Here is a 25,820-nt window from a genome sequence, read left to right on the forward strand (position 1 = left end):
GCAGGCCTGACTCAGTGATCCACCTGCCACACCATCCACTGGAGGTCACCTGACGCTCATAATCTACAGGGCCGGTTCTTTTTCTTTCTTTACATTTAATGTGCATTGGTGTGAGGGTGTCAGAGCACCTTGAACTGAGTTACAGACAGTTGGGAACGTGCCATGTGGGTAACTGGGAGTTGAACCCGGGTCCTTCAGAAGAGCAGACAGTGCTCTTCACCACTGAGTCATCTCTCCAGCCCACAGGAGCTAGTTCTTTAGCTTTGTGGTCCTCACTTCCCCGGGAATGGCTGATTCAGTCAGAGGATGGCAGAAGAAAGCCATCGTGTATGTCCAAGCTCCTCCTGAGCTGTAGTGAACACACCTGCCCTGGATCCCAGCAATCAAGAGGCTGAAGCAGGAGGACTGCTGAGAATTCCAGCCTAGCCGGGGATACAAAGAAAAACCATGTCCCAGAAAGCAAAGTAACTTTCAACAGCTACTACCATCCACAAGCTGTCATTCCACAGGTTCTAACCAAGTCACCAACAGACACATCTCCACAGACATCAATCTGGAACAAGACATGAGCAGAAATAACCGAAACCACAGGGAGTTGTGCGGGTGTGTGGGGAAGGTGAAGGGACTAGGGATACCCCAACCACCTAGGGAAGAAATGGCAGCACCACCTGGAGCCAAACCCAGGCTCAGTCAGTGACTGGGAGCTATGTGCCCCAGGTAGAAAGGGTGCAAGCCTCTACCCACAGCAGCGCTGCCCCAGGAACCAGAGCAACAGGGACTCCAAGGCTGACCCCTTCCCGGGGTCTACTGGAGAACCAGGGCTCACTAAATAACCTGACCTTGAGGCAGGCTCAGCGGCAACCGACTGTACCTTTGCAGCAGTGCCTCAAGAGTAAGCTGAAATGCCAGGTGTGGTGACCCAAGCCTTTAACCCCGGTCAGTACTTAGGCAGAGGCAGCTAGGTCCACTTCAAGTCCAGCCTGGGCTACATGGTGAATGCCCGTGTTAAGATATGGCAAGAATAAGCTATGACCCCACAGCAAAGAACCTTCTGATGCCTGCTAGTGACCACCTTGGACCACCAACTCACAAAACTTTCCACAATTAAGAGGTTAGCAAACACACACATGCCTCACATCCAAATACACAGGTTCCTGAGTCCTGCCATGTACCAGAGGGAAGGAACATCCAGTCCTGGAGAGATCAGGGGACAGGACATAGACAGAGGAAAACATGAGCCACTTGGCACCCTCCAACCAGCTCTGGAAGGTGACCCAGGCTCAGGTTCCCAAAGATTGTATGAGAACAGAGGAGGACACTGTGACGATGGATATACAATTTTATTTAACAGCAATTAAAGTCCACCACAGAAGAGGGACAGCAGAGAATCTTTTTTCATTTAATAAATACAAATGAATAAAAATACTTTGTTTTTTGAAGAGACTGCCTCTCTTCCTCCCCCACTTGCCAGGGAGGCCTGGGGTGGCAACATGCCCTGTGGACACTGCGCGTGGTGCCCCCCCACAGAGCACCTCTTTACAGAGAGGGCTTCTTCTCAGTGGCATACAAATACTATTTCGGTACAAGCCCCTTCTCCTACAACTCCCAACACCGAATTCTGCTGCGTTACCAAAAGAAATAGACCCCCCCTACACACACACACCCCTTGGAGAAGGAAAGCACAAGGTCCCCACAGGTGCCAGCTGGAGCCCCAGAGCTGGGAACTATTAACACCATGAAACATGCACAGCGCTGGCCACTGACATGTGGGCAAGGGGGGAGGGGGGGAAGCAGAGACTGTGCAGTGAGATCTGCTGCACCGCCCACAGATGAGCTGCATTTTAAAAATAGAAACTCATGTTTAACCTGTTTAGAAAAGGCCAAGCATCCACTTACACTGAAGATCTGTTATTGCTTGTGGGCCTACTCGGGCAGTTGCTCAGCACGGTCCTGCTGTTAGAGACCCTCCTCCCCTGGCCAGCAGCACAGCCGCTTCCCAGCCCCGCCAATTCAGAAGGCGCACCTCTGCTGAGCACCTAGTGGCACATTCCCTTCCAGCCCTGACAGTGAAGAACAATGTGATTCTAGAGCTAAACCTGGTGCAACCACAATGTATAAACAGAACCCCCAGGTCAGACCCACACGAAAGCTCGGCAAGTCCCCGGCTGCTCTCATGTGCACCCATGACCCAGACATGGATGCCACCAGGAAAAGCAGCAGTCTTGGTGACCCATGTCTCTTCTCATGAACCCATTTACAAAGCATCCCCTGGAGGGGGCTACGGTGACACCTGTAATGCACACAGCAAGCCTCTGTCACCATGCCAAAGGCAACCTAGGCTGTAAGTGCAAAGTGTCAAAAGAAGCTCAGAATGCTTCCTGTGACACCTGGGTCTGAGAGGCAGGGACAGCAGGCCCACATTGCTTTTTCCAAGGTCCCATGTCCTCAGAAGGAGCAGCATTGGTACCAGCAGTCCCTGGCAGATGACTGAGGCAGGCCCTCAACAACTGCAGGAAGGAGCAGCGCTGAGGACCCCATGGCTGGGAGAGGTAGTGAGGACAGCCTGGACCCCTCCCTGAGGCGCGGCAGGAGGAGTCTTTTGCAGCGCAGCAGCTGTCAATATTCCAGTCATGATTTCAGAGGAGCTGCCTGTCTGGGGTGGAAAGGAAGGAACATAGGTGCTGTGGCTCTGCAGTTGCCCGTGTTGGTGTCGGCATGGCAGCACTGTTGCCAAGTGTTCTGGAGGACAGCGCTGGACTGCTCAGTGTGCACACAGGTGTGGTCTCAGAGCCCCAGAGACTTCTGTACGATCTGCTTGGCGATCTTGTAGAACTGCTCACGGTCATCCCGCCACATCTTGGAAGCATCTACATTCGCCCCACTCTCATCATTGGGCTCTGAAAAGAAGGAAACCGTGAATGAAAGGGTAAGTAGCTCCCTTTCATCTCAGAGCGCCTCGGACCTTTCAAAGATCATTCTGGGTTGGAAAGTGGACTTCCAACAAGCCAGGGCCTTCCGCCTCAGGAAGGGAGGGGGAGACTGGCACAAGGAGCGCACTGACCCTCAAATCATTAGCTCTTCCTCACCAGCAACCTGGGGCAGCTCCCTTAGTGGACAGGAACCCCTTTATTTCTTACACACCTCAAACTTCTCTTGTCTGAATCCTGCTTCCTCTGTACCTCCTCAGACATTGCACCCTGTGCTCAGGTCAGTGACACAAGTTCTCACACACCAACTGAGGGGGTCTGAGGACCTGTACCCTCCAGCCCCTCCAAACTCACCCACTCTCTTGGCTGGGAATGTCCTAGTGTCTGAATGCCAGGCTTTGCAGTCAAATGCTTTATTCCTATTCCAATCCCAGCATCCACCAGCTCCACACAATGGTCTTTCTAAGGCACAACTGCCACAGTGTGGCATCCAATGCAACCCCCAGGGCTGTCCACTAGGCTCCTGGCCCTGTCCAGCTGATCCTTAGCCCCAAATGCCTTTCCCTTCCTCCCTGTCCACCCTAGTGTCCCAACTCATTCCAAAGCAGCCCAGAACAGTGTTTCTTCTGCAGGTCAAGTTGACCACAAGGGCCAATAACTATTACTGGGTTTTCAAATTCCTTGAAATTATGGGGACATCACACTGGAGTGTCTACTGTGTTATTACCCCTGTACTGTGACACTCAGTGGAGTCCCGATAAATCAAAATACCAAAGAACAGAGAATAGTAAACTGTGGTCAACACGCTGGGGGTACTGGCATATCTTACACAGTATGTAACCATGGGAGTATGCTCACACTTGGGAAAGTACAGACCTCCTACAACAGAAAATAGAATGCAAAGGCTCACCTGCCAGCATGCTCACCACTGAAAGTAGGATCTTCTCTACACTCTGCACAGGGCTCCACCGCTCAGCGCTGCTCTCATAGCCCATGGGATCATCACCCGGGGCATGCAGGATGGAGATGCAGACTCTCCCGTCAGGATAGACTGCAAAAGTCAGAGGCAGCCATGTGAGCCCAGAGATGGTGCCAACTGTTTGCACAGCTGAAACAGAATGCTTCCTGTTGGCACAGAGGGGCCTGCCCGCAGCAAGCCAGACCTGTCCGGTGCCGAGCAGGTCCTGTGGTCACTGACAAGATGATGAAGATTCTTCAGAGGGCTCTGCAGAGCAGGTTTTTAGAAATCCCCAAGTCAGGTGGCAGGGCCACACCCGTGACTAAGATCCACGTCCATGTGGCAAGGCAACTGAACTACTTACGTGGAGAGAAAGGGGGCAATTCAGTAACAATACCCAGTTCGAAATTATTTTTACAAATAAAAAGACATCTCTCTGGGCTGGAGAGGCAGCTCAGCAGTTAAGTGTTCACTGCTTTTCCAGAGAACCAAGCTTCAATTTCCAGCACCCAGATGATGACTCAGAACCATGCTTAGTTCCAATTCCAGGGGATTTGACTCAGTCTTCTGGCCTTTGTGGGCACCATGAACATGTTACAGAAACATATATACAAGCAAAACACCCATACATGTAAAATAAAATTGAAGTAAGTTTTAGAAAAACCTGGTATCAAATGTATGGGCACACATGCATAGACTCTAGCACTTGGGAGACAGAGACAGGAAAATCAGGAGTTCAAGGCCATCCTGTAATATGAAACCTCTATCAAGCACCTCACTCGTCAAATTTCTCTTAGGTATACCTACTTATAAAAGGAAGAAATAAAATAAGATAAATCCCAATGAGGTATAGTCAGTGACAGTATTATTGTGCCACCTTCCAGACACACATGCACAAACTGTTCCAAGTTGAAACTCAGAGCACTACTGAGTACTAAGCTACTTCCCAGTCAACACGGCACAGACACTCCCCCACTAACCCCGAGTGCATCACCACGCCACGGCTAGGGATTCCTAACTGGTCTGCAGTATCAATAGCCAGTCTAACTACAGCATTCCCTTTACTCTGCTGTGGAAAGACGGAGCTGCCTCCAGCTTTTTAATGTATGTGAGTGTTTTGTTGTATGTATGTCTGTGCACCACACAGAACCTGGTTCCAGAGAGGACAAGAGAGGGTATCAGGTTCTTTGGAGCCTTGGCTGTGAGCAATGATGTGGGTGCAGAGAACCAAGTCTGGTTCCTCCGCAAGAGCAACAAGTGGTTTTAACCACTACACCACCTCTCTAGCACAACTCCAAATTTCCACCATTAAAAAGGACACTGTGACAAAGGCCAATGTCGGACACAAAGCACTCAGGGCCTGAAAGTTCTGGTAAGCCCATTAACACAGGATGGCTGGGCCAAAGAGCCCGTGTTAAATTCAAACACCCCACCCCATTAAGCTGACCTTCAAAATGGAAATCCTAGTGCTTACACTACAACTCATTTGCCACAGTTTAACAGTGAGCAGCCACTGTAGAAATGTGTGTACAATACTGGCCTGCCGCGTCCATGTGCCAGTAGGACCTCCCTGCCCCTTCTTAACAGTGAAGCATCTGCTGCCCTGTCAGCCACATGCACAGGCACTTACTGTTGGGATGGAACATCTCGCAGGTAAATCTCATCTTCGGAGGACTCAAGGGGTAGTCAAGTGGGAAACTCAGGATGGCAGGAAAAACACCAAACTCAAAGCAAGTGTCTTCAGGGCCCCTGCAAGTTAGGAAATATATACGTTTGCCATGGCAGCCTCGACACAGAAGTGGGAGGACACTATCACTGCCTACAAGGGCACCTGGAAGATCTAAATGAAGCACTGTTCTCCTCTAGCTGCAGAGTCCACCTTGTCCCTTTTCAGCCATCTTAGACCTGAGGTACAAACACAGGCCAAACCACAGGCAGCACAGCTTTGCACAACAATTGTATCACAGAGACACTCAAGCACACTGTGGGTCCTGGGGAGGTGACTGACAGCATGAGGTCCAGCTCCTATGGGGAGCAAAGTGTGAATTTTGGCAGACAGCAATAGAGAGTCTTTGTGCGTAGGGATGAGGAGCTAAGGAATATATTTCAAGAGATATTCTGAATTTGCAAATATGTCTAAGATGTAACTTTGTAATCTTCAGACAGACAGGGCACACACGTGATCCTCAACTTATGCAGCCTAGGCCACTGCAACCCCTCCTGGCCCTAAGACGCCAACCTGTACCAAACATCTCCTGGCATGTAAACAGCCGAAATGGTGCAAGCCATTAAAGTACTGCTCAAATCTAGAGCCTTGACACTGACTGAGACCCGAAGGCAGGGAGATGGGATAGGGATACTGCCGGAGACCAACTCCTTCCTTCCAAATCTTACTAATATAACGCATATCCGCAGTTCAAAAGGCTGTGGAATTGTCCACCACATAAACTCAGTAAGGCAGAAGTGCTGGCTGACAGCTTCCAATGCTAGCATGGGAGCTATCACCTCGGAAAGGACACCACATAGTGAAGGGCAAGCCTTGTACTATTCACGCTGTCTGCAGGAACCAGGCCCTGCATGTACAGCTCTGAAGAAGGCGTGCTGGCACACACTTGCCATCCTACACTCCATGCACACGCTCGAGGCAGAGGCAGGAGGCTTTCAAGTTGGAGACCAGCCTGAAGAGTACAGAAAAAAATATTTAAAAACTAAAATACATGTTTAGAAAAACAAACAGGCCTGCCTCCCTGTAGCAGTAGGTCTAAAACAAAGAACAGCTCACAGGGATAAGGCCTGGGTTCCCACAGACAGGATCCATGTTAGATCCCGTAGCTCCCCACAGAGTCCAAGACACTTACACAGGGGAAAATGAGAAGACATTGATTCAAAGGCCATGCTTACGTACTAGGGGAGATTCTTCTCAAAGTACAAACTTATCTGGGTGTGGTTGTGACGAATGTCTAAGGCAACCCGATTTGTACATGATCTTGTCTCAAAACAGTAACGAGAAGGTGGGGTGGCGAGGGGAGGGGTGGCTCAGCTGTTAAGAACACATATTACTCTTTACAGAGAATCAGAGTTTGGTTCTCAGCACCACACGGGGCAGCTTGCAGTCATCTGTAACTGCAGCCACAGGGGGATTCAACTCTAACTCCTCTGGCCTCTGTGGGCATTGCCACTCATGTTCACACACATGAGCGTGCACACACATAGTAAAAATAATAAACAATAAATCTGGGGAGAAAGCAAACACGGGTTGAGGTAAATAACTCAGTCTACAAAGTGCTTGTTGTGCCAGCATGAAAACCAGGATGCAAGCTCCAGGTCTGCCGTAAACAGGCAAGTGTGGTAGTTTAGGCTCTCAAGCCAGACACCAGAGAGGTGGGGCCAGGCGGATCCCCTCCGCTCACTGTGACTAGCCTCCCCAAATCAGCAGCCGAAGGCCATGGAGAGTCCTTTTGTCCCCAAAAAACAAGCCAGACAGATATCCTGATGAACATCTGAGGCTGGTCTCTAGCCTCCACGTGCATGCAGCACAGATATGCATTTGCACACATTTATGCGTACACACACGTATACACACATACACCTCACACTCAGATGAAACACCTCCACAAAAAAATGACAGTACAAATCTGCTTAAAGTTTGGTAAAGTTTATTTTAGACCAGTGATACACAGATCTATAAAACGCTACCTGCACTATTTTATCTCCACAATTAAGAGAGCAAGACCAAAAGAAAAAAGAAAAAGCTTTAATTTCATTTGCAGTCACACCCAGGGCTTCGAAAGAACAATGCAGTGTCTTGTTAAGCCAAGTTTTTCTCAGTGACAAGTCCTGACTCTGGAAAGTGATCCTGTGCTACTTCAAAAACAACAGTGAATAGCTCTTCTGCTTGGAGAGATGACATGCTGCCTGACAGTCCCCTGGGGTCCTGGCACCAGGCCAGGGCAGAGGATGCCCTGGGAAGCAGCAGCATAGCCGCCTTCATAGGGTGTGGCCCAGCTGAGTTTTCCTCTCTCATGCTGCAGGGGCCTGGATGGACCCTGAGCTTTCCCTCCCAAGTCAGAGCTGTCGAGCACTTAGGCTGGGTAACTGTCACCTATCAGCACTCCCCAGCTTTCGGAATCACGGAGGTCACGGGCACTGCTGCTATTTTACTGCTGAGCAAAGCTGGGGGGTGCACAGTGTAGCCGCTAACACTGTAGTGAGAAGCCTGAATAAACAGAGACACTGTATTGAAGTAACCCTGCCAGCCAGGCATGGAGGTGCACACTATGCATCCCAGCACTTGGGAGGCAGAGGCAGGCAGGCCTCTGCGAGTTTGAGTCCAGCCTGGTCTATATAGAGAGTTCCAAGCCAGCCAGGAGGACATACAGAGAAATCCTGCCTCAAAAGGAGAGCGACAGACCCAGACACAGTCTGACTAAGACAGAGGAGAGAGCCTGTAGGGCTGGCACCTCTGAGTCTAGAGTGAGAATAGAATGGGTAGTGTCCCTGGAATGAGCTACATGCCATTTGCTCAATGCTTTGATAACAGGTCTTTTGTTTCTCATAATGGGGCTTTCTTTAAAAAAAAAAAAAAAAAAAAAAGTCTGGATTGTTCATAGCATCAGAAGCATGACCCAACATTTCCTCAAGTGCGCCCACATCTTAAATAGCAGAGCTGTTTGCGAATACTCGGGCTTACTGCTGGTTTAAACTGGGGTTTCTTTCTCCTTTCCAGCATGACTGCCACTTGGACAGGTATGCAGGGGGCAAACTGTGTGCAGAGACATGCCTGCCAGGGTGGGAAAAGCCACAGAGAAGCTCCCTGCCCCAGGACAGAGAGAGAACAGAGCTTTTGGACAAGCGAAACACTCAAAGCACACACCAACTCTGGTGCCTACAACAACTTCCATCTACTATCTGCAAACACACCTAACCTGTACTTCCCGGCAGACCACCCGAGTATCGAGTATCGTTACAACCCGTTTCCCTTGGAATGCCTCTTTAACGGCTTCACTGCTGCTTTCTTCTTTCTTTCTTTCTTTCGTTTTTTACTTTGTTTTTTTTTTTTTTTTTTTTTTTTTTCAAGACAAGCCTTGGCTGTCCTGGATTTGCTTTGTAGACCAGGCTGGCCTCAACTCAAGAGACCCGCCTGCCTCTGCCTCCCTGAGCCCTGGCACTAACAAAGGTGTGCGCCACCATGCCCAGTCACTGCTTCTTCCTTTGTCTGTGAAAGAAACAGATGTGGAAGATGATCACCAGTGACTGCCATTCCTGCCTGTTCTCCAGCGCTGCCTCAGACAACATCAGCAACACACCTGTAAACACCAGACTGCAGCAAGAACATGACTTTCATTTTTACATGTTGCAGGGTGAAGCCTGCCTGGAAGGCAGAGGGTCAGGGCAGCCTCCTGATACTGAAGGCTTTTGGGAGCAGTCTGACACTAATCCCAGGGCAGGAAGCGTTAGAGACTCTGCTTTGCTGTTCTCTTCATCAAGTGTCACAGCAGACAGCAGACTGTCCCACACCACTGTAACTGATGAAGTGTTAAAATAGTAGGCGGCCCCTCTCTTCTGGGAGCTCAGAACCAGAACGAATTACTAAAAATTGCTAGTCTGAACAACATACAAAAACTGGGCAAACACACAAACACCCTCCCTAAAAGTCCCTGTGCAACCCCGACACTGTGTGCTCCACTCCACAGTTCAACAAAGGCTTCTCCCAGCTGCTTCTCCCTCACCAGGGCCCACAACATGTGACGAAGGGGCTGCACCACCACACACCTGGCCACACACCGGGCTGATGGGAGTGGCTGCCTAGGCAGCAGGCATCATGAGAAACCTGTCTGCTCCCATAATGTAATACCTTGTTGGCAACAGGACACAGCTGGAAGCTGTGACTAGAAAAAGGGACCACATGTACCACTGTTGTCCTAGCAACATGGACAGGCAGGGACACCCTGATTCTTCTGTATTTAAAAGACCCCTCCCCCACCAGAACCAGGGTAGTAACACACAGGATTTGTTCCATATTATAATTTCAAGTATTGGACAATAATACTGTCCAAGAAGTAACAGCCACATCCTAATGTTTTTACAATACTGCTTAAAACACGCACACAAAAAAAACCCTTAAATGTACCCACACTCTATCTGAAAGGCACTAAGTAAGTCTGTCAACTATAAGAACTTCACAACAAATTCTAACATAGAGGATCACTTGCCTAACATAAATGATAACCTTACTCATGGTGGAAAATATCAAAAAACAGACATGTCAGCAAAAAAAGCAAGCACCTCCTTCATCCTGCACCCTTCCCTGAGAAGATGGAGCAGTGTGGTTCTGCAGGGTTTCCTCTGTGTGCAAGTGCACAAACTCTAACAACAAAAGTGGATTACTTTAGAGTTAAAATTGTATCATGGTGTGAGTGATGGAAATGAAAACATGGAATAAACAAACACCGCATACTTACAGAGCGGAGCACAATGTTACTGAGGCAGCAACATTCTTACAAACTGATCTGATGATTCAATAAAAGCCCAGCAGGAATACTACCAAAAGGACATGTGTAGGGAATTCATGGCACCTGGAACAGTGTGAAGTCTAACAGAAAGAACAAGGATGGAGGACTCATTTGCCAACTGTAAAACTAACCCTGAAACAACCACAGTTGGCACAAGGATGGGCACAGATCAATGAAATATGAAGTAAAAAACTAAGCCACTGCACCATGGACTATATTGATTTTGACACAGATGCCAAGATTGCTCATTGGGAATTTAAGAAAAGGGTTGAGGAAAGTGGAGAGCCACAGGCACAGAGTGAAGACTGACTCCTAAACGTCACTCTATACCTAAAACTAACTGAACAGGAGCAAGGATGGAGCTTAGAGAGCTGCAAGCTCCAGGGATAGTTAACACTCCTCATCAACCTGACAAAAACCTAAAATTACTTACAAGGTAAGCCTCTGGGTCTGCCTGTTTGGGTTTATCTGGATTAGGTTAACTGAGATGGGGAGACCCAACCCTAACAGCCATAGGAATAAAAGAAAGTTAAGGGGTGGAGAGATGGCTCAGCGGTTTAGAGCCCTTATTGCTCTTCCAGGACCCAGGTTCAATTCCCAGTACTCACATGATGGCTCACCATCCTAATTCCAGTCCCAAGAGAACCAATTCCCCAGACCTCCACTGTATTACATGTGGTATACACACATGCATAGTATAAACAAAACACTCGCACATACAAATAAAGCTTTAAAGTGGGAGGGGGTGTTAAACATGAACATTCATTACTCTCCGCTCCCAGACTATGGAGGTGACGTGACTAGTTGTCTCACACTCCTGCTGCCATGACTTGCCACCATAAAGACTGTGCATACCTTCAAACTGTGAGCCAAAAGTAAACCCTCTCTCGCTCTCCACTGTCCTGGAATTTGCTCTGCAGACCAGGCTGAACTCTGCCTCTCAAGTGCTGGGATTAAAGGCATGTACAACCACTTTCCAGCAAACCTTTCTCTCTTAAGTTGCTTTTGTCAGGATATTTTATAGCAATGGAAAAGTAGCTAATATAGTTATTAAACTTATAAAAGAAAATATGAAAGAAAGCTTCTAACCCTGGGTACATCTGATGCTAAAGCATGGTCAATTAAAGAAAACTGCAAAAACGGCTAGAAAGGTGGCCCAGTGACTCTAAGGACTTGCTGTTCTTGCAGAGGACCGAGTTCAGTTCCAAGACAGCTCATAACCACCTGTAGCACCAGCTCCAGGAAACCTGAAGTGTCCCCCAAAAGCTCCTGTGTTGAAAACGTGGTCCCCAGCTGGCGATACCAAGAAGCGATCAGGCTACCAGGGTTCCGGCTTCATCACTGAGTGAATTGATTATGAGCTCATAGCTCAACAGAGTAAGCTTAAAAAGTTAAGAGGAAATGGGTCATGAGGGGTGTGCCTTGTCCCCAACTGGTCCTCTTCTCTCTTCCTGCTTCCTGGCCACCACGAGGAAGCAGCTTCCTCCTGCACAGGCTATCACAAACATGACGTTCTACCTCAAGTCCAAAAACAGTGAACTAAGTGGCCATGTACTGAAGCCTCTGGAAACGTGAGCTAAAATGAATCTTGACTCCTATGACATTTTTTTCTGGTATTTTGTCACCATGATGGCAAACTGACAACACAACCAATGATATACCTATGTCTACAAACAAGAACTCGGATATCCAAAGCCGTCAGTGCTTGAACTACACACAGATCAAAAGTGACCAGCCATGAACACAGAGTGATGGCAAAGGCAGCAGTATCAGGCTTCCATGGTGTCCAAAAATACCAGAGACATAGGAGGCCTGGAAGCCAGCAGGAGTCTGAGGGAGGAGAGGCCCCCCCAGTCACTGAAGAAGAAAAACCCAGCCAACTCTCTGCCAAACAGCAGGGTGAGACAAAAGCCGCAGGAGGACAGTTAATTCCTTGATAGATGTTTTAAGAACATCTGTAAACGGCCTCTTGTTTGTGAAGGGTCTGGAACAGGCCCAAAACCCACAAAGTCACTAGATCTTGAAGCAGGGGAATTCCACACTAACGAAAAAGCCTTATTCAAACATAAACGTGCTCTCCCAAAACTCAGTTCTAATTACTTTTTAAGACAGGTTTTCAAAATATTTGTTTAACTTTATACTGTTTATATAAAATTAGTAATAGTTAACAGACTTTCAACACTGCACTTCTTAAAATCCACACTGACAGCTCAGCTGGTCTTTAATGAGCTTCTGACCCATCTACTGTGGACACATATGAGCCAACACCTTCAAATACTACAGACTTGTCAGCCCTGACCCCTTCAGGTCTCCTAACAACTGCTGCTCTTACAGCACGCGGCTGCAGTGATGGCATGTGAGCAAGCACAGGTGTGTCTGTGTTGACAAAGGACATGGCAGATGAAACAAACAGGTCACACATCAGTTCACACACATGATCATCTGCTTCTTTAAAAGCAAACAAGGCGTGGGGGCATGGCTGGAGGCCCAGGGTTTGATCCCCAGCACTGTAAAGCAAGTGAAAGAAAAGTAAACAGAGCTCCACCTGGCATGCCCACAGCAATGACCTGGCTTGGGGCAGCACTGGCCACAGACCTGTATCATCCCACAAAAGAGCAAGAGAACCATCCCTCTTGTTTGGCTTCACCAAGGTCTGATCTAGTAATCAGCAAGTTCCAGAAATAATTCCTAAGTTTAAATAACTTCTATTATAGAATACTGTCAGGTTTTCTGGTTTGTTTGGTTTTCTGTTTGTTTGTCTCTTTTTTTTTTTTTTTTTTTTTTTTGAGACAGCATCTCTCATATAGTTCTGGCTGGCCTGGAACTCACTCTGTAGACCAGACCTGCCTCAAACTCAGAGATGTGACTGCCTCTTCCTCCCGAGTGCTGGGGTTAAAAGCCCGTAGCACTACACCAGGCCAATTTTCCTATTTTACTAGCTCTTGTTATTATCATTAGAGCCAAGGTTTCCAGCATCCACCAGAAATTTGGAACAGATCCCTCAAAGACATAAGGCATAACTGTACCACATTGTACAGACTCCAGAAAACTTAGAAAGAACATGACATCCTAAGAAATTAGGGAATGACAATCATTAGGCCTGCTGTAATTTCTCTAGGTGGTAGATACGTGACTAAAAAACAATCGAAACTCCTCACTTTCACTCAGCCTTCATGCATGGTCTAACCTTCACTGGCAAAAATTAACAGTAATTTTCCTAAGCCAACCTGTATAACTTTAGGAACTAATGTGCCAGGTCTGTAATACCAACAACTCAGTAAGCTAAGAAAAATGGTTCTAAAGTTCAAGGCCTTCCTGGGCCACAAGAGTAAGTTTAAGACCAGCCCGTGAACTTAGCAAAACCCTGTCTCAAAAATATGCAGGGGGGTTGGGGGGGGCAGCACCAATATGCTATAAGCACAGACACATAAACAAACTCTGCCTTGCTCACAGCTCATATCTGATCCCAAACCCCTTTTCCTACACTCTTCTCCAGAGAACTTCTCAACCCACAAAATCCAACCTGAAACACTATAGCTAGCTGAAACTTTTGTCCACTAATGAGAAACTGATGACAGAGTGGAGCTTCTATACATTAACCTAACTTCACTTTCTTGCACATCTAAGGTGGAAAGAAGAAAGTTAAAGAGGCTGACTCTGGACCAGAGAATACTCTAGACTCAGGGTCCCTCTGTTTCTCTTTCCAAGCAACATGCCAGAGGGACTCTGCTGGGTAAGGCTCAAGTCGGTCATCTCTAAAGAGCCAATCATTTGCTCTCGGTATGACAGGCTCCTTTTTCTCAGCGAGGTTCTAAGAGTATCCCCTGATCTGGGTAATTTCAGGTCTTGTAAGGAGGTCACATAGCCCTCAAGGCAGATTATAGGCCAAACCCTTTCCTAATAAGGAAACTGCTCTAACAATCAATTAGGAATTCCTAGAAATACCCCACCCTGCTAAGGATCTTAGTCCAGCAGTGACCTTCAATTGTACTTGGAGATCCCCCAAACCCTCCCCCCATAATTAAGTACTATATTTTTCTTCTTGTGATAGGACCATTTACATATCCCTGGCCTAATGCCAGCAAATCAAACACATTCACCCTCAAAATCCCTCCCTCTGCCAAGGGTTTATATTGCTTTTCATTTCACAAGATTAAAGGTAAGATATTTCTTACTTCAAGATGGTCGGAGATTCATCATTCATCCTCCACCGGGTAGCATCTCATGGGCCTGCCCTCCAGCCCACTGGGCCTGGGCCTCCAAAGGCCTGTGTCTTGGCTGCAAGCTGACCAGACATGGGCTTTGGCACATACCTCTGCTGTGCTAGCAAAGCATCTTGACCAAGAGCTGTAATACTTTGGTATCGCCATAAGTTTCCGCTGCCACCAGAGACCTCATGCTAAAAGGGCTAAACTGAAACACCCTGGCTTAATGCACTCATGCCTAACCCTAAAGGGCTCTAGTTGCCCCTGGGAGAAACAGTACCCCTGTTTTCCATCTGAAAGCCAAGATCCAGGCCCTGCTGAAAGGAGAATGATACAGGCCTATAAGAGTTAAATATCACAAAATGTAGCTGGAAGAGGAGCCACATGCTCACTTTGTTGTTCCCGCAGGTCCCTGTGGTCACCTACTGCTTTGAGACCTTTTCCCTACTAGAAAAGCCACCCATTCTATTTGAGGCTAAACCATCACCATCACTGCAAATTATGATACAGATAAATACTGATAAATATACACGTTGTTTTATTTAGCTTCTGAGCATGGTTCCTGGTTTCTAAGCCCTTTCTCTGGGTCAGGCCTTCAATATTTAGCCAGACTGCCCAAGTGGGCCAATAAAAAAATTCCCTGACTTAACTTTCCCCATGATTGGTTTTAAGACCTTCCTGCTCCCAGAAGAATCGGTTCATGACTTTGAACAATAATGTACAAAGGGAAGCCAAGAACGCTGACTAGACAGGCCAGCTGGGCTTCCACACAGACTACCAGAGTCACTGTGAACGGACATCAGGGAAAGGAGACAGTGGTATTAAGGGTGAGGTTGGGGCCTCTGGACAGGCAGCATAGGGCAGCTCACAAGAGGATGAACAAGAACTCACCATGTGCTACCAAGTACCAGAGGGACAAAGCTATGCTCAGGACCCTTCTAGACCTTGCCCAGAATCTCTTCACTGACTGAATGTCTGTATGCTTCAAAAGTCCTTTTTAAGGGGCTGGAGAGATGGCTCAGCAGATAAAAGCATTTGCTGCTCTTGTAGAAGACCCAGGTTCAATTCCTAGCATCCACAACTGTCTAAAACTCTAGCTCTAGAGAATCTGATACCTTTTTTTAACCATCACAGGGACCAGGCACACATGCTACACATGCTCCTTGGATACACATGTAACCAAAACATACAGACTCATAAAAACATATATACTCATTAAAACAAAAACCAAAACCAAACCAAAACAAAACAACAACAACAAAAAAAGACAGGTGTGGTGGCGCAGGCCTGTAATTCCAACACTTAGGGAGGCAGAGACAGGTGGATCTCTGTGAGTTCGAGGACAGCCAAGGCTACACAGAGAAACCAAAAAAAAAAAAAAAAAAAAAACCAGAAAGCACTCTATAAGAAACTGTGAATGTAGGCTGGAGAGATGGCTCAGAGGTTAAGAGCACTGGCTGTTCTTCCAAAGGTCCTGAGTTCAATTCCCAACAACCACATGGTGGCTCATAACCATCTATACTGAGATCTGGTGTCTTCTTCTGGCCTGCTGGCTCACATATAGGCAAAACACTGTATAAATAATAAGTCGAAGGAAGGAAGGAAATGTAAATGTGAGTAAAGTGTTTCAGGGAGCTCCTTCAATAATGGAGTCATATGAACTCTAACCTCTAACTAATCAGGAGTTCAGACACCCAGACTAAAGCCTAGGCCTGAAGAGAGGCTGTCGTGGGCACAGAAACCTCAGCCTGTGGGACCTGCCCCTCTCCAGGCAGACAATGTCAGACTGCACTAGATCAAAGCACACCGATGCTGCTCTGGTAGGGAGAAGCCCCACAGCTCAGGGGACACAGACACTGTATGTTGTCTATGGCGTGAAAGCAAAGAGATAAGTAAGGCACTGTTTCCTCCTAAAGGCACCAGCATTAAAAATCACCATCTTGGCTGGGTGGTGGTGGTGGTGCATGCCTTTAACCACAGACCAGGAGGGCAGGGGCTGGTGGATTTCCAAGTTCGAGGCCAGCCTGGTCTACAAGTTCCAGGACAGCCAGGACAGCTATACAAAGAAATTCCGTCTTAAAAACAAACAGACAAAACTACCCAGAACTGCTAATATTCGTGACTAAATCTTTTATTGGTTCTAAAGAAACACTGTCATCTCCTTTGGATCCATGTTCACCTGGCTTCTGCCCAGAGAACAGCTGAAAGCTACAAGACCCTCTTGGGCCCAGCAAACATTTCAGAGTAGAGATTCTTAAGTCTAGTTTCCAAAAGAGCATGCAAAAAAAAAAAAAAAAAAAAAGAAAAAGAAAAAAGAAAAAAAAAGAAAAGAAAAGAAAGAAAAAAGGAAGGAAAGAAATTCACACAATTAACTTACATGATCAATGCCTCCCATTCAAAAAAATTCTCTTCATTCATAGGGCCTGCAGGGAAAGAAAAAAAAAAAGAAAAAGAAAAAAAACATCTTAATTGGAAGGCCACTTTGGCAATTAAAGAAAATCATAATGAAGTCACCCAAACTCCTTACCTGCCACGATTCCTTCTGGAGGATTCAGGGTTAATTCTATAAAGTTAAAGAACAGAGCCATTACCAAACAGAATGTGTATTACATTGTCACTTAGTAAAGCACTTTCGTGAATCATATAAACAGCGTATACTTCTTCAAAAAGGGTGGCTCTCGGTCCCCAAATGAATGCCCAGGCCTGAAAGCAACATGGCTGTCAGCTCTTTGTAGCAGTAAAAAGTGAGAGTAAAGGGAGGTGGACTACCTCCCCAAAGTGCTCACGCCAGCTCCCCTGGCCAGCACAGATCTAAAACTGGGTATGCTCTAGTTGAATGCACTCCTATCATTTTAAGAGTTGGCACGGCCTTTTCTGAATGGGACAGGGCAGAAAAGATGAGGCCAAGCTCAGGCTGCAGGGAGACGGAAAACCAAATCTCCCGCTCTCTGGGTCGGCTACTGATCCTGCCACCACCCTGCACAAGCTCAGCTGCCCACACTGAGAACGACGTCGGCAGGTGAGCCCACTGTGGCGCCACAGCTACTTAAGGCCAATAGCTGCTGGTAACCAGGTATCCGGCTCTGCTATCAGGTGGCATGTCAGTTCTTGGCATCATGATTTTTATCTGTGTCATGTTCTGATCTGGGTGTGTCCCTATAAGTCAAGCGTTGAAAGCGGGGGGGGGGGGGGGAAGGGGAGAAGGCATGGGGGGGGACATGAGGTAGTGTGTGTCACACTGGTGTATGACACCACAGTGGTTACAAAAGCAGCTAACTGCTCTCTGGCTTCCTGATTCAATGTCATCACATCCTCATGTACAATACTGCCCTCAGTCACCACAATGCGGGCCACCCACTGCCCTCCCTTAGATCCTGATCTTGTACTTGAAATCCAAAAATGTGAGCTTAAACAACAACAACAAAACTTGAACACAGAGTGTCACTATGTAAAACCTGGAAAGGCCAGGAATTCAGTATATCACAAGCTGGCCTCAAACTTGCAGCTACCATCTGGCCACTGCCTCACAACTGTACAAGTGGTGCTTCGCTTAATAAAGTTACTCCGATTGGATATTGCTGTGGTAAAGAGCAACAGATCAATACAACATGTTGGAACAAAGATCAAGCCTGTGGACACACTTGGAAAACAGTGAATGAAATGAAAAGGCAGCAGCCACAGTAGGACAAGTCAAAACACAGTAAGAAAATCAGGACAGAATGCACTGTCATTTGAGTGGCAGAAAAATCAAGAAGACCAGACAGCAAGTACACAGGAGACCTACAAAGCCAAATGGTAGTCTCTGAAAAAGCAGAAATTAATACATAGGATTAAGGCAAAAGGAACAGACACAAAGAAACAGATCATCCAAAGAAAGCTAAGGCAGTCAAGCTGTTACCAAGTCAACATCCACAAGTGAACTACTCTCCACACACCTGTGGGTAGAGCATAAGTTTTGCACAGTGGAAACTTAAGAGCAAACACATGGACACAGAGAGACACGGACACCCTAGCAGGAACACAGCTAGATGAGTGAGGTTGTCTTTTGTCTTCACAAAACAAACCTTAATTCTACTTTGACAAACTTCAAGGCAGGGAGTACTTCTCACTGTCCATTCTGTCGCCCTTTGCAGTATATTAGGCCTAAAAAGCTGTGGAAAGGGGAAGTGGAAGGAAAAGAAAGGGGGAGGGAGAAAAAGGGGAAGGGAGGAGGAAAGGAAGGTCCAACATGGAAAGCATATCCTGTCATGGACATATTCAGCACACAGGGAACCATAGCAGACCCTGCTGAAACTTTCTGTCAGGGCTTTACACAACCCAAAAGGGACTGGATGTACTCCAGCATGAAGCTCAAAGTCCATGCAGACTTTGGTATGTCCTCAACTTTGTTCATATAACGGCAAGCAAACCATTACCAAGGTTTGAACACCTTGTTTCCCAGAGGCTGCACTGCAGGAAAACCTGCAAATGTAAACGTAACACCAGACCATCTTGGAGGCCTCTAGCCATCACCCCAGAAAAGGAAAAGAGGGATAGTTAGAGAGACACATAACAGACAGCATCACTGAAGAAAGATTCAGCAGGTGACAGCTCTAGCTGCTAAGCCTGACGACCTGAGTTTGATGCCCAGGACACAAACGATAGAACGAGAGAAGTGATTCCCACAAGTTGTCATCTGATATCCACATGAATGTTACGGTATGTGCACATCCACACTCCCAACACATACAACAAGTAAATGGAAGTAAAAACACTGGTGAGGGAAAGTGAACAAGGGGCTAGAGAGATGGCTCCGTGATTAAGTGAGCTCACTGCTCTTACAGGGACCCAGGTTTGGTTCCCAGCACCCACAAGACAGCTAACAACTGTCTGTAACTCCAGTTTCAGAGGATTCAGCACCCTCTTTTAGCCTCTGTGGGCACTGTAGTCATGTGGTTACATGCGGGCAAACACTCATAAAATTACAGTAAATTTTTTTAAGTGAATAAGAGAGGAAGGTATTAAGAAAGCCAGACCAGAAGAAGGGACAGAGTGCCAGTATAGTCGGAGGTCTACAAGCTTCAAGGAGGAGGAGGCTGACACGAGGTGTCAAGAAGGCTTGGGAGAACACCCTGGCAACACACCTCTACACCCTCCCTCTGTAGCTCTGCACAGCAAGACTAGGATGCGTAACAGAACCAGCCTGCCAAGCCTTTATAAGAAAACACAGGACAGAGGACGTAGACAGATTATGAGCAGCTAAGATGTGGGGGTGAGGAAGACGCACATGCTGTGAAACAAAGGGTACCTAAGCTGTAGGAGTGAGTCCCTGGAACACCCTGCAAGCTGGAGACCAGCAATGCTAGAGAACCAAGCTCTGCGAAGCTAGCACCATCCCACCTGCTTCGCTATCCAGCAGTGACACCTGCTGGTCAGTGATGAACTGCAGGCAACGGACTTTAAGACTATGTGCCCAGGTAACACACACACAAAACCACACAGGTGGGGGCTGGAGAGATGGCGCAGCGGCTAACAGCACTGACTGTTCTTCCTGAGGACCTGGAGGAACACCCACATGGAAGCTCACAATTGCCTATAACTCACTGGGCCGGGGCCTAACCCGGCCTCTGCTGTGTGTCCTTGCTGAGGCCTCAGGTAAACAGGTCCTTCCCACACTTGGTCTCCATAGCAAGTTCCAAGTAAGCCAGGCTACACAGAAAACCCTATCTTGAAAACAAAAAGAAAGGAAGGGGGCACAGGGGAGATACAACTTAAGGAAACAAACAATACAAATTAAAAATAAACACTCTATACATTTTATCAAAAAAGACAGCCAGTCAGCTTGACATGACTCAACACTGTAAGGCATGAGAGAAGTCCAAGTTAAAAGACTAACACAAGCTGAACAGATGGAGGAAAAGTTCTAAAAAAAAAAAACAGCAGAGCAGTGGAGCACTGGGCTGGCGAGAATAGACGGTGACATCACCAAACAACTGGGTGGTTCCTTTTAAAACTAAACAGGCATTTATGCAAGAGAAATGAAGGCACATTTCCACAGAGACAAGCACACAATGTTCACAGCAGGTCTTGCTGTCACAGCCAAAAGTTGGCAACATCTCAAGGATCATCTGGAAATGTTCAAACAGTGCAGCCTGACTGACCCAGCAATGGGCTATCACTCTACATTAAGAAGGGACACTGCGGAGCTGGAAAGATGACTCAGTAGTTAAGAGCACTGGCTGCTCTTCCAGAGGACCCTTGTTCAGTTCCCAACACTCATATGGCAGTAACAACTGTCTGCAACTCCAGTTCCAGGAGAGCCAGCTCCCACGTTTGGCTTCTGCAGACACCTGGCGCGCACACAGTACATAGACATACATACAGGCAAAGACCATACGCACAGATTAAAAATTAAACCTTTAAAAAAAGAAGAGAGACACTGTCACTGCTCCCTTATCTATAGCTGTTCAGGGTCTACAGAGGTCTAATATCAAAATATTGGTGGAAATTACTAGAAATAAACAATCCATACACCTTAAATGGCTAGTCAGGGAACTATAGTGAAATCTTTCTCCACCCTGCCAGGACTTTCATACAACAGCCATAACTACCTGTTCCACTTCATCACTTGACGCTGTAAAGGGGACACTGACCAGTCCCAGCAGCAAGGACAAATCTCCAAACAACGGTGCTGACTGCAGAGAAGCCTGGTAAAGGATCTATCAAGACTACAGTGAGTGAAAGCAGATGGGTACTGCCTGGGGTGGGTCAGGGAGGGAAAGAGACAGATGGAGCCCAGAGCAGGCAATTCTGAGGATGCTGTTATTCACAGGCTGGATGTGACACACCCGAGCATTCAGAATCCTACAGTCAAGCGAAAAAAAAGACAACCCTTGTAAAGCCTGCCAGAGACAAGACACTTCACAAGAAAGACAGAGACGACCTGTGTACATGAAAGGATGCAGCCGCCTCACGCACAGTCATTGACACACCCACAGGATACCGTCTAACACCTTCCAGACAAGATGAAGCCAAAAAGCTAGCGTCTAAGTAAAAAGCCTAAGCAGCGGGACACTCAGCTTGGGGGACCATGACACACACTAGGAAAGCCACAGTGAAAGCCAGTTTCGCCGATCTGGTACAGATGGCTGGTCATTCAACTGCTCCGTGAGCCTGAATCTTGTCCGAATGCACACCTGCAGAGAGATTTTCAAAAGTGCAAACAGCTACGGTACCTACAAACAAAACAAACTGCAAATAACTTCAGTGTCTACCAGCAGAGGACAGATGAATTCTGGCTCATTCATGAAAAGAAATCCACTCAGCAAGGAGAGTAAACTGCAGGCACAAGCTTCAAGGGAAAGGAGACAGACACAAGGCTGAGCAAGAGGTTCCAGGGCAAAAGCGAGAAAAACAAAAAGCACGTACTGCAGCCGGGTGGTGGTGCACGTCTTTAATCCCAGCACTCGGGAGGCAGGGGTAGGCTGATCTTTGAGTTTGAGGCCAGCGTGGTCTATAAAGTGAGTCCCAGGACAGCCAGGGTTACACAGAGAAACCCTGTCTTGAAAAACCAAAATAATAATAATAATAATAATAATAGTAATAATAATAATTTCCATTAAGCTCACAGACAGACCAAAGAAAGCCATACACTGTATAGAGATAAAATGACAAATATGAAGAAAAGACAAAGAATGGTAACACAGGGTGCTGGTAATTCCTGGTGGTGCTGGGCAGAAGATGAAGAATCTAACTCACTCTTCATGCTCTATTTTGCAAGGAAGGCATAATGGACAGCACGTTACTGAGCTGGCCAGTACTGTAGCAGATGCCTGGGACGGTCACCTTACAGAGAGGAGAGTTTTGGCTCACAGTTTAGGAATGCCCGTGTATGTCTAAATGCTTGCTTATGAAAAGGCAAGCACATCACAGCAAGGAGCACCAAGCCTGGCGAGCAAACAGAGTGGAGTCACTGAGAGCAGATCCTTAAAGGGAATAAAGGGACAACCACCCCACTCCCCACTCCCCACCCCCTCAGCTGCCTTTCCGCTTTTCTTTTGTGTTGGTTTCTATGTAAACAGCTTTGCTCTACTTCATGCCCCCACTATTATGCACTGCCTCCCATTCAAGCCAAGGGATGACTCAGTGGGTAGACACTTGCTGCCAAGCCTGCCAACCTGAGCTCTCGCTTCCTCAGACCCACACTGTAGAAGGGGAGAATGATTTCCTGCCGGCGGCCATCACTTCTGCACACCCACACATAAATACACAAAAATAACCATTTTAAAACAATCTCAAGTCTACCCCGAATGGGAACGCTGTCTGGAAATGGGGTCTCAGCAGATGTACCAGAGTTAAATAAAGAACATACTGACTCAGTTGGGCCCTAAACCAATGACTGCTGACTTTTCAAGTGGAAAATCTGAATACCAACACACCCAGGAAAAAATGGCCACAGGAAGATACAGGAGAGATAGGAGTTACACTAACACAGCCCAGGAACAGAAGGTAACAGCCAGCATTCCAGAAGCTGAGAGCCAGAACCCATCCTGCCAAGGACCACAGCCCAGCCACAAGTCAACTTTTAATTCTACTTCCAAACTGTGAGATGGTTCTGTTATGGTAAGCTATTCAGGTGGTGACAATGTTACAGCAGCCCTGAGCCACTGCTCCCTGAGTCCGTCACAGTCAGAAGAAAAACTGTGGGGCTATCTAAGAAGAACAGAAGAGCACATACTGCTTTTGCAGAGGAACCAAGTTTGAGTTCCAGCACTCAGAAGAAAAAGAGGCAGGCTATTTACCATGAGTGCCTGCAACCCCAGAGCTGGAGGCAAGGTTGGAAATAGGAGCACTTCTGAGGCTGACGGGGCAGCCATCCTGGCTGAAGTGATGAGTCCCAGGGTCAGTGAGAGACCCTGCCTCAAAGGAAGAGGGTGGGAAGTGACAGCAGGACATCCAATATCCTCCTCTTCATGCTCAGGAAAGTTGCACTTGCACAAGAGGGAGCGAGCATGAGAGCTGTCTAAGGTCTTTGCTTGGCTCTTTTTGTCACATGACACAGGCGAACCGTGCTGTATCTGTTATTCAACTGCCTGTGAAATCAGGCAGCCTCAAAAACAACAGGGCTGAAGAGATGACTCAAGAGTGTTCCTCTGGCAGAAGATCGAGGTTCGAGTCCAGCACCCATATGAGGCTCACAACCGGCTGTAACTCCAGCCCCAGGGGATCTGATGTCATCGTCTGACATCCACTGGCGCCAGACTCACGTGGGACACTCACCTACATGCAAGAAAAACACTCAAACACACAGAGCAATAAAACTTTAAAGTTTAAACAATAAACCACACCCAAGGTCCTTTCACCTCTAAACCTACAGTACAATGAGGTATGTATGAACACTGACGCTCTAGACTGACCATAGACAAAGCTCCTGATGAGTCTACCCAACACTGGAATACACTGTGTTAAACGCAGAGGACAGGCCAGAAGCTACGCCATGAAAGAAGAAAAGCACTCAGTGGGCCTTTATCAAATTACAAGGGCGTGGAAAAAAACGGCCTCACTCCTCATGCTTGGTACTGCTGGATGGATTTCCTGTCACTGTTGCCACAGTCTTAAACAATATCCATTGATGACCTCATGGTTTCCATGTGTCAGTGGGCTTTGGCCCAGCCAGGACAGCTGAGTCCTTTCGAGGCTGCAACCCAAGTCCATTCAAGTTGCTGGCACAACTCAGTTCCATATGGCTGTCAGCCTGGGGCCACCCTTAGCTCTCTGTCCTTTTTTCCTCTTCAAAGCAGCCACAGCGGGTGAAGCCCTCTCCTCTGTGAACACCCTAACCTCCTCCCCAGCCTTTCCGTTTCAGGGTCCACTCTTTTAGCCAAATTCTTTTCCTGTCTCAAATTTAGATGATCCATGACCTTAACTGCAAACTAAGTGACAATATGTTTGAAATAATGGTTGAGGCTTTTGTGAGAACAGAAGATGGGAAATATTTTTTTTTCTAATGTGAACACCCTTGGGAAATTAAGTTCAACAAGCAAAGCTGGGTAGAAGCAGCTGGAACTTAAACCCTGTCCCAGAGCCTAACTGCTGTTCCCCAGCCCCCCTCCTTTTTTTTGTAAAAAAGATGATGTTTCTCAGTTTTGAAGCAGGGCTGAAAACGTAAAACAGAAACACAAATCCGGATGAAAAGGAAATGGTCTTCACAAGTCCCCAGGCCCGTGTCCGAGAAACTTTATTTTGCTCCAGTCGTTATTTTGTTTACTTTCAACTTTCTCCCCAAACTCCCCTCTACCTCATAACCACCTCACAGGGGCTACCCGGGACTCGCTGAGCACGTCCCGCGGCATCAACTGTCGGGAGGGCAGAGGAGCAGCCCACAGGGGTTCAGGGACCAGGCCCCGGGTCGCAGGGCCATGGCCGCGCTGGCCGATCCCGCGTCCAGGGCCTGCCCCGCTGCAGCCTACAGGGGCGCGTAGCCGACGACCACAGCCTGGCCCTCCCGCACGCGGGCTCGCTCAGCCCGGCCCAAGAGGCCCGCACCGCGCCGCACACACAGCGCGGCATGCTGGCCCGGGCCGGCGGACGCCGCGGGCAGCCGCAGGGGAGAGGACGGGACCGCGGACGCCGCCCGACTCACGCTTATACTCGGCCATCAGCCTCTTCAACGCCGTCCCCGCCATACCGCGGAACCTGCGTTCAGCAGCTTCGCCACATCCGCGCCGGTCCCGCCCGCCTGCTCCGGCGCCCGCAGCTGCTTCCGGGTCGCCGCCCCCGGCCAGAAGTGCATCCGGGGCGCGCGCGGGTGACGTGGCGCGCCGACGTGTGTAGGCAGAGGCGGCCCGGTGGGGCGGCTGGCGCTCGCGGTTTCAGAGCTCGCGGTTTCTGGAACGGAACTCGGGTTCCAGAACCTCCTCGGCCGGCCGCTTCCTGCGCGGTGGGGCTGAGTCCGGAGGCGCGCGGCTCGCCCTGTGGTCCTTCGTTAGTCCTGAAAAACCCTGCAAGGGTTAGGACGTGTCCCGTGGATTGTTACCGAATGAGACTCCGTTCCTTGCGCTTGGCCCGCCCCTCCTTCGTAGCTGTACAAACTCGTAGCGGTGAAAACTTGAGAGGACATCACATCCCCTTCCCCCTTGTAGCTCTGACTGTCCTAGAACTCGCTGTGTAGACCTAGCTGACCTCGAACTCACAGATATCCCGCCTGCCTCTGCCTCCCAGGTGCTGGGATAAGAGGCGT

General features: G+C 48.0%; 1 protein-coding gene across 1 annotated transcript; it reads right to left on the minus strand.

Moving 5' to 3' along the window:
* Positions 1-1,328: 1,328 nt before the first annotated feature.
* Positions 1,329-25,820, minus strand: Ube2g2 (ubiquitin conjugating enzyme E2 G2). Its single transcript, XM_021630930.2, has 6 exons — positions 25,224-25,820; positions 17,130-17,165; positions 16,980-17,025; positions 5,516-5,634; positions 3,838-3,978; positions 1,329-2,897 (listed from the first exon to the last, which is right to left on the minus strand). The coding sequence occupies exons 1-6, from the start codon at positions 25,264-25,266 to the stop codon at positions 2,785-2,787; spliced, it is 498 nt and encodes a 165-aa protein (XP_021486605.1). The 5' UTR covers positions 25,267-25,820; the 3' UTR covers positions 1,329-2,784.

Source organism: Meriones unguiculatus, chromosome 16, assembly GCF_030254825.1.
Source record: "Meriones unguiculatus strain TT.TT164.6M chromosome 16, Bangor_MerUng_6.1, whole genome shotgun sequence".
NCBI lineage: Eukaryota > Metazoa > Chordata > Mammalia > Rodentia > Muridae > Meriones > Meriones unguiculatus.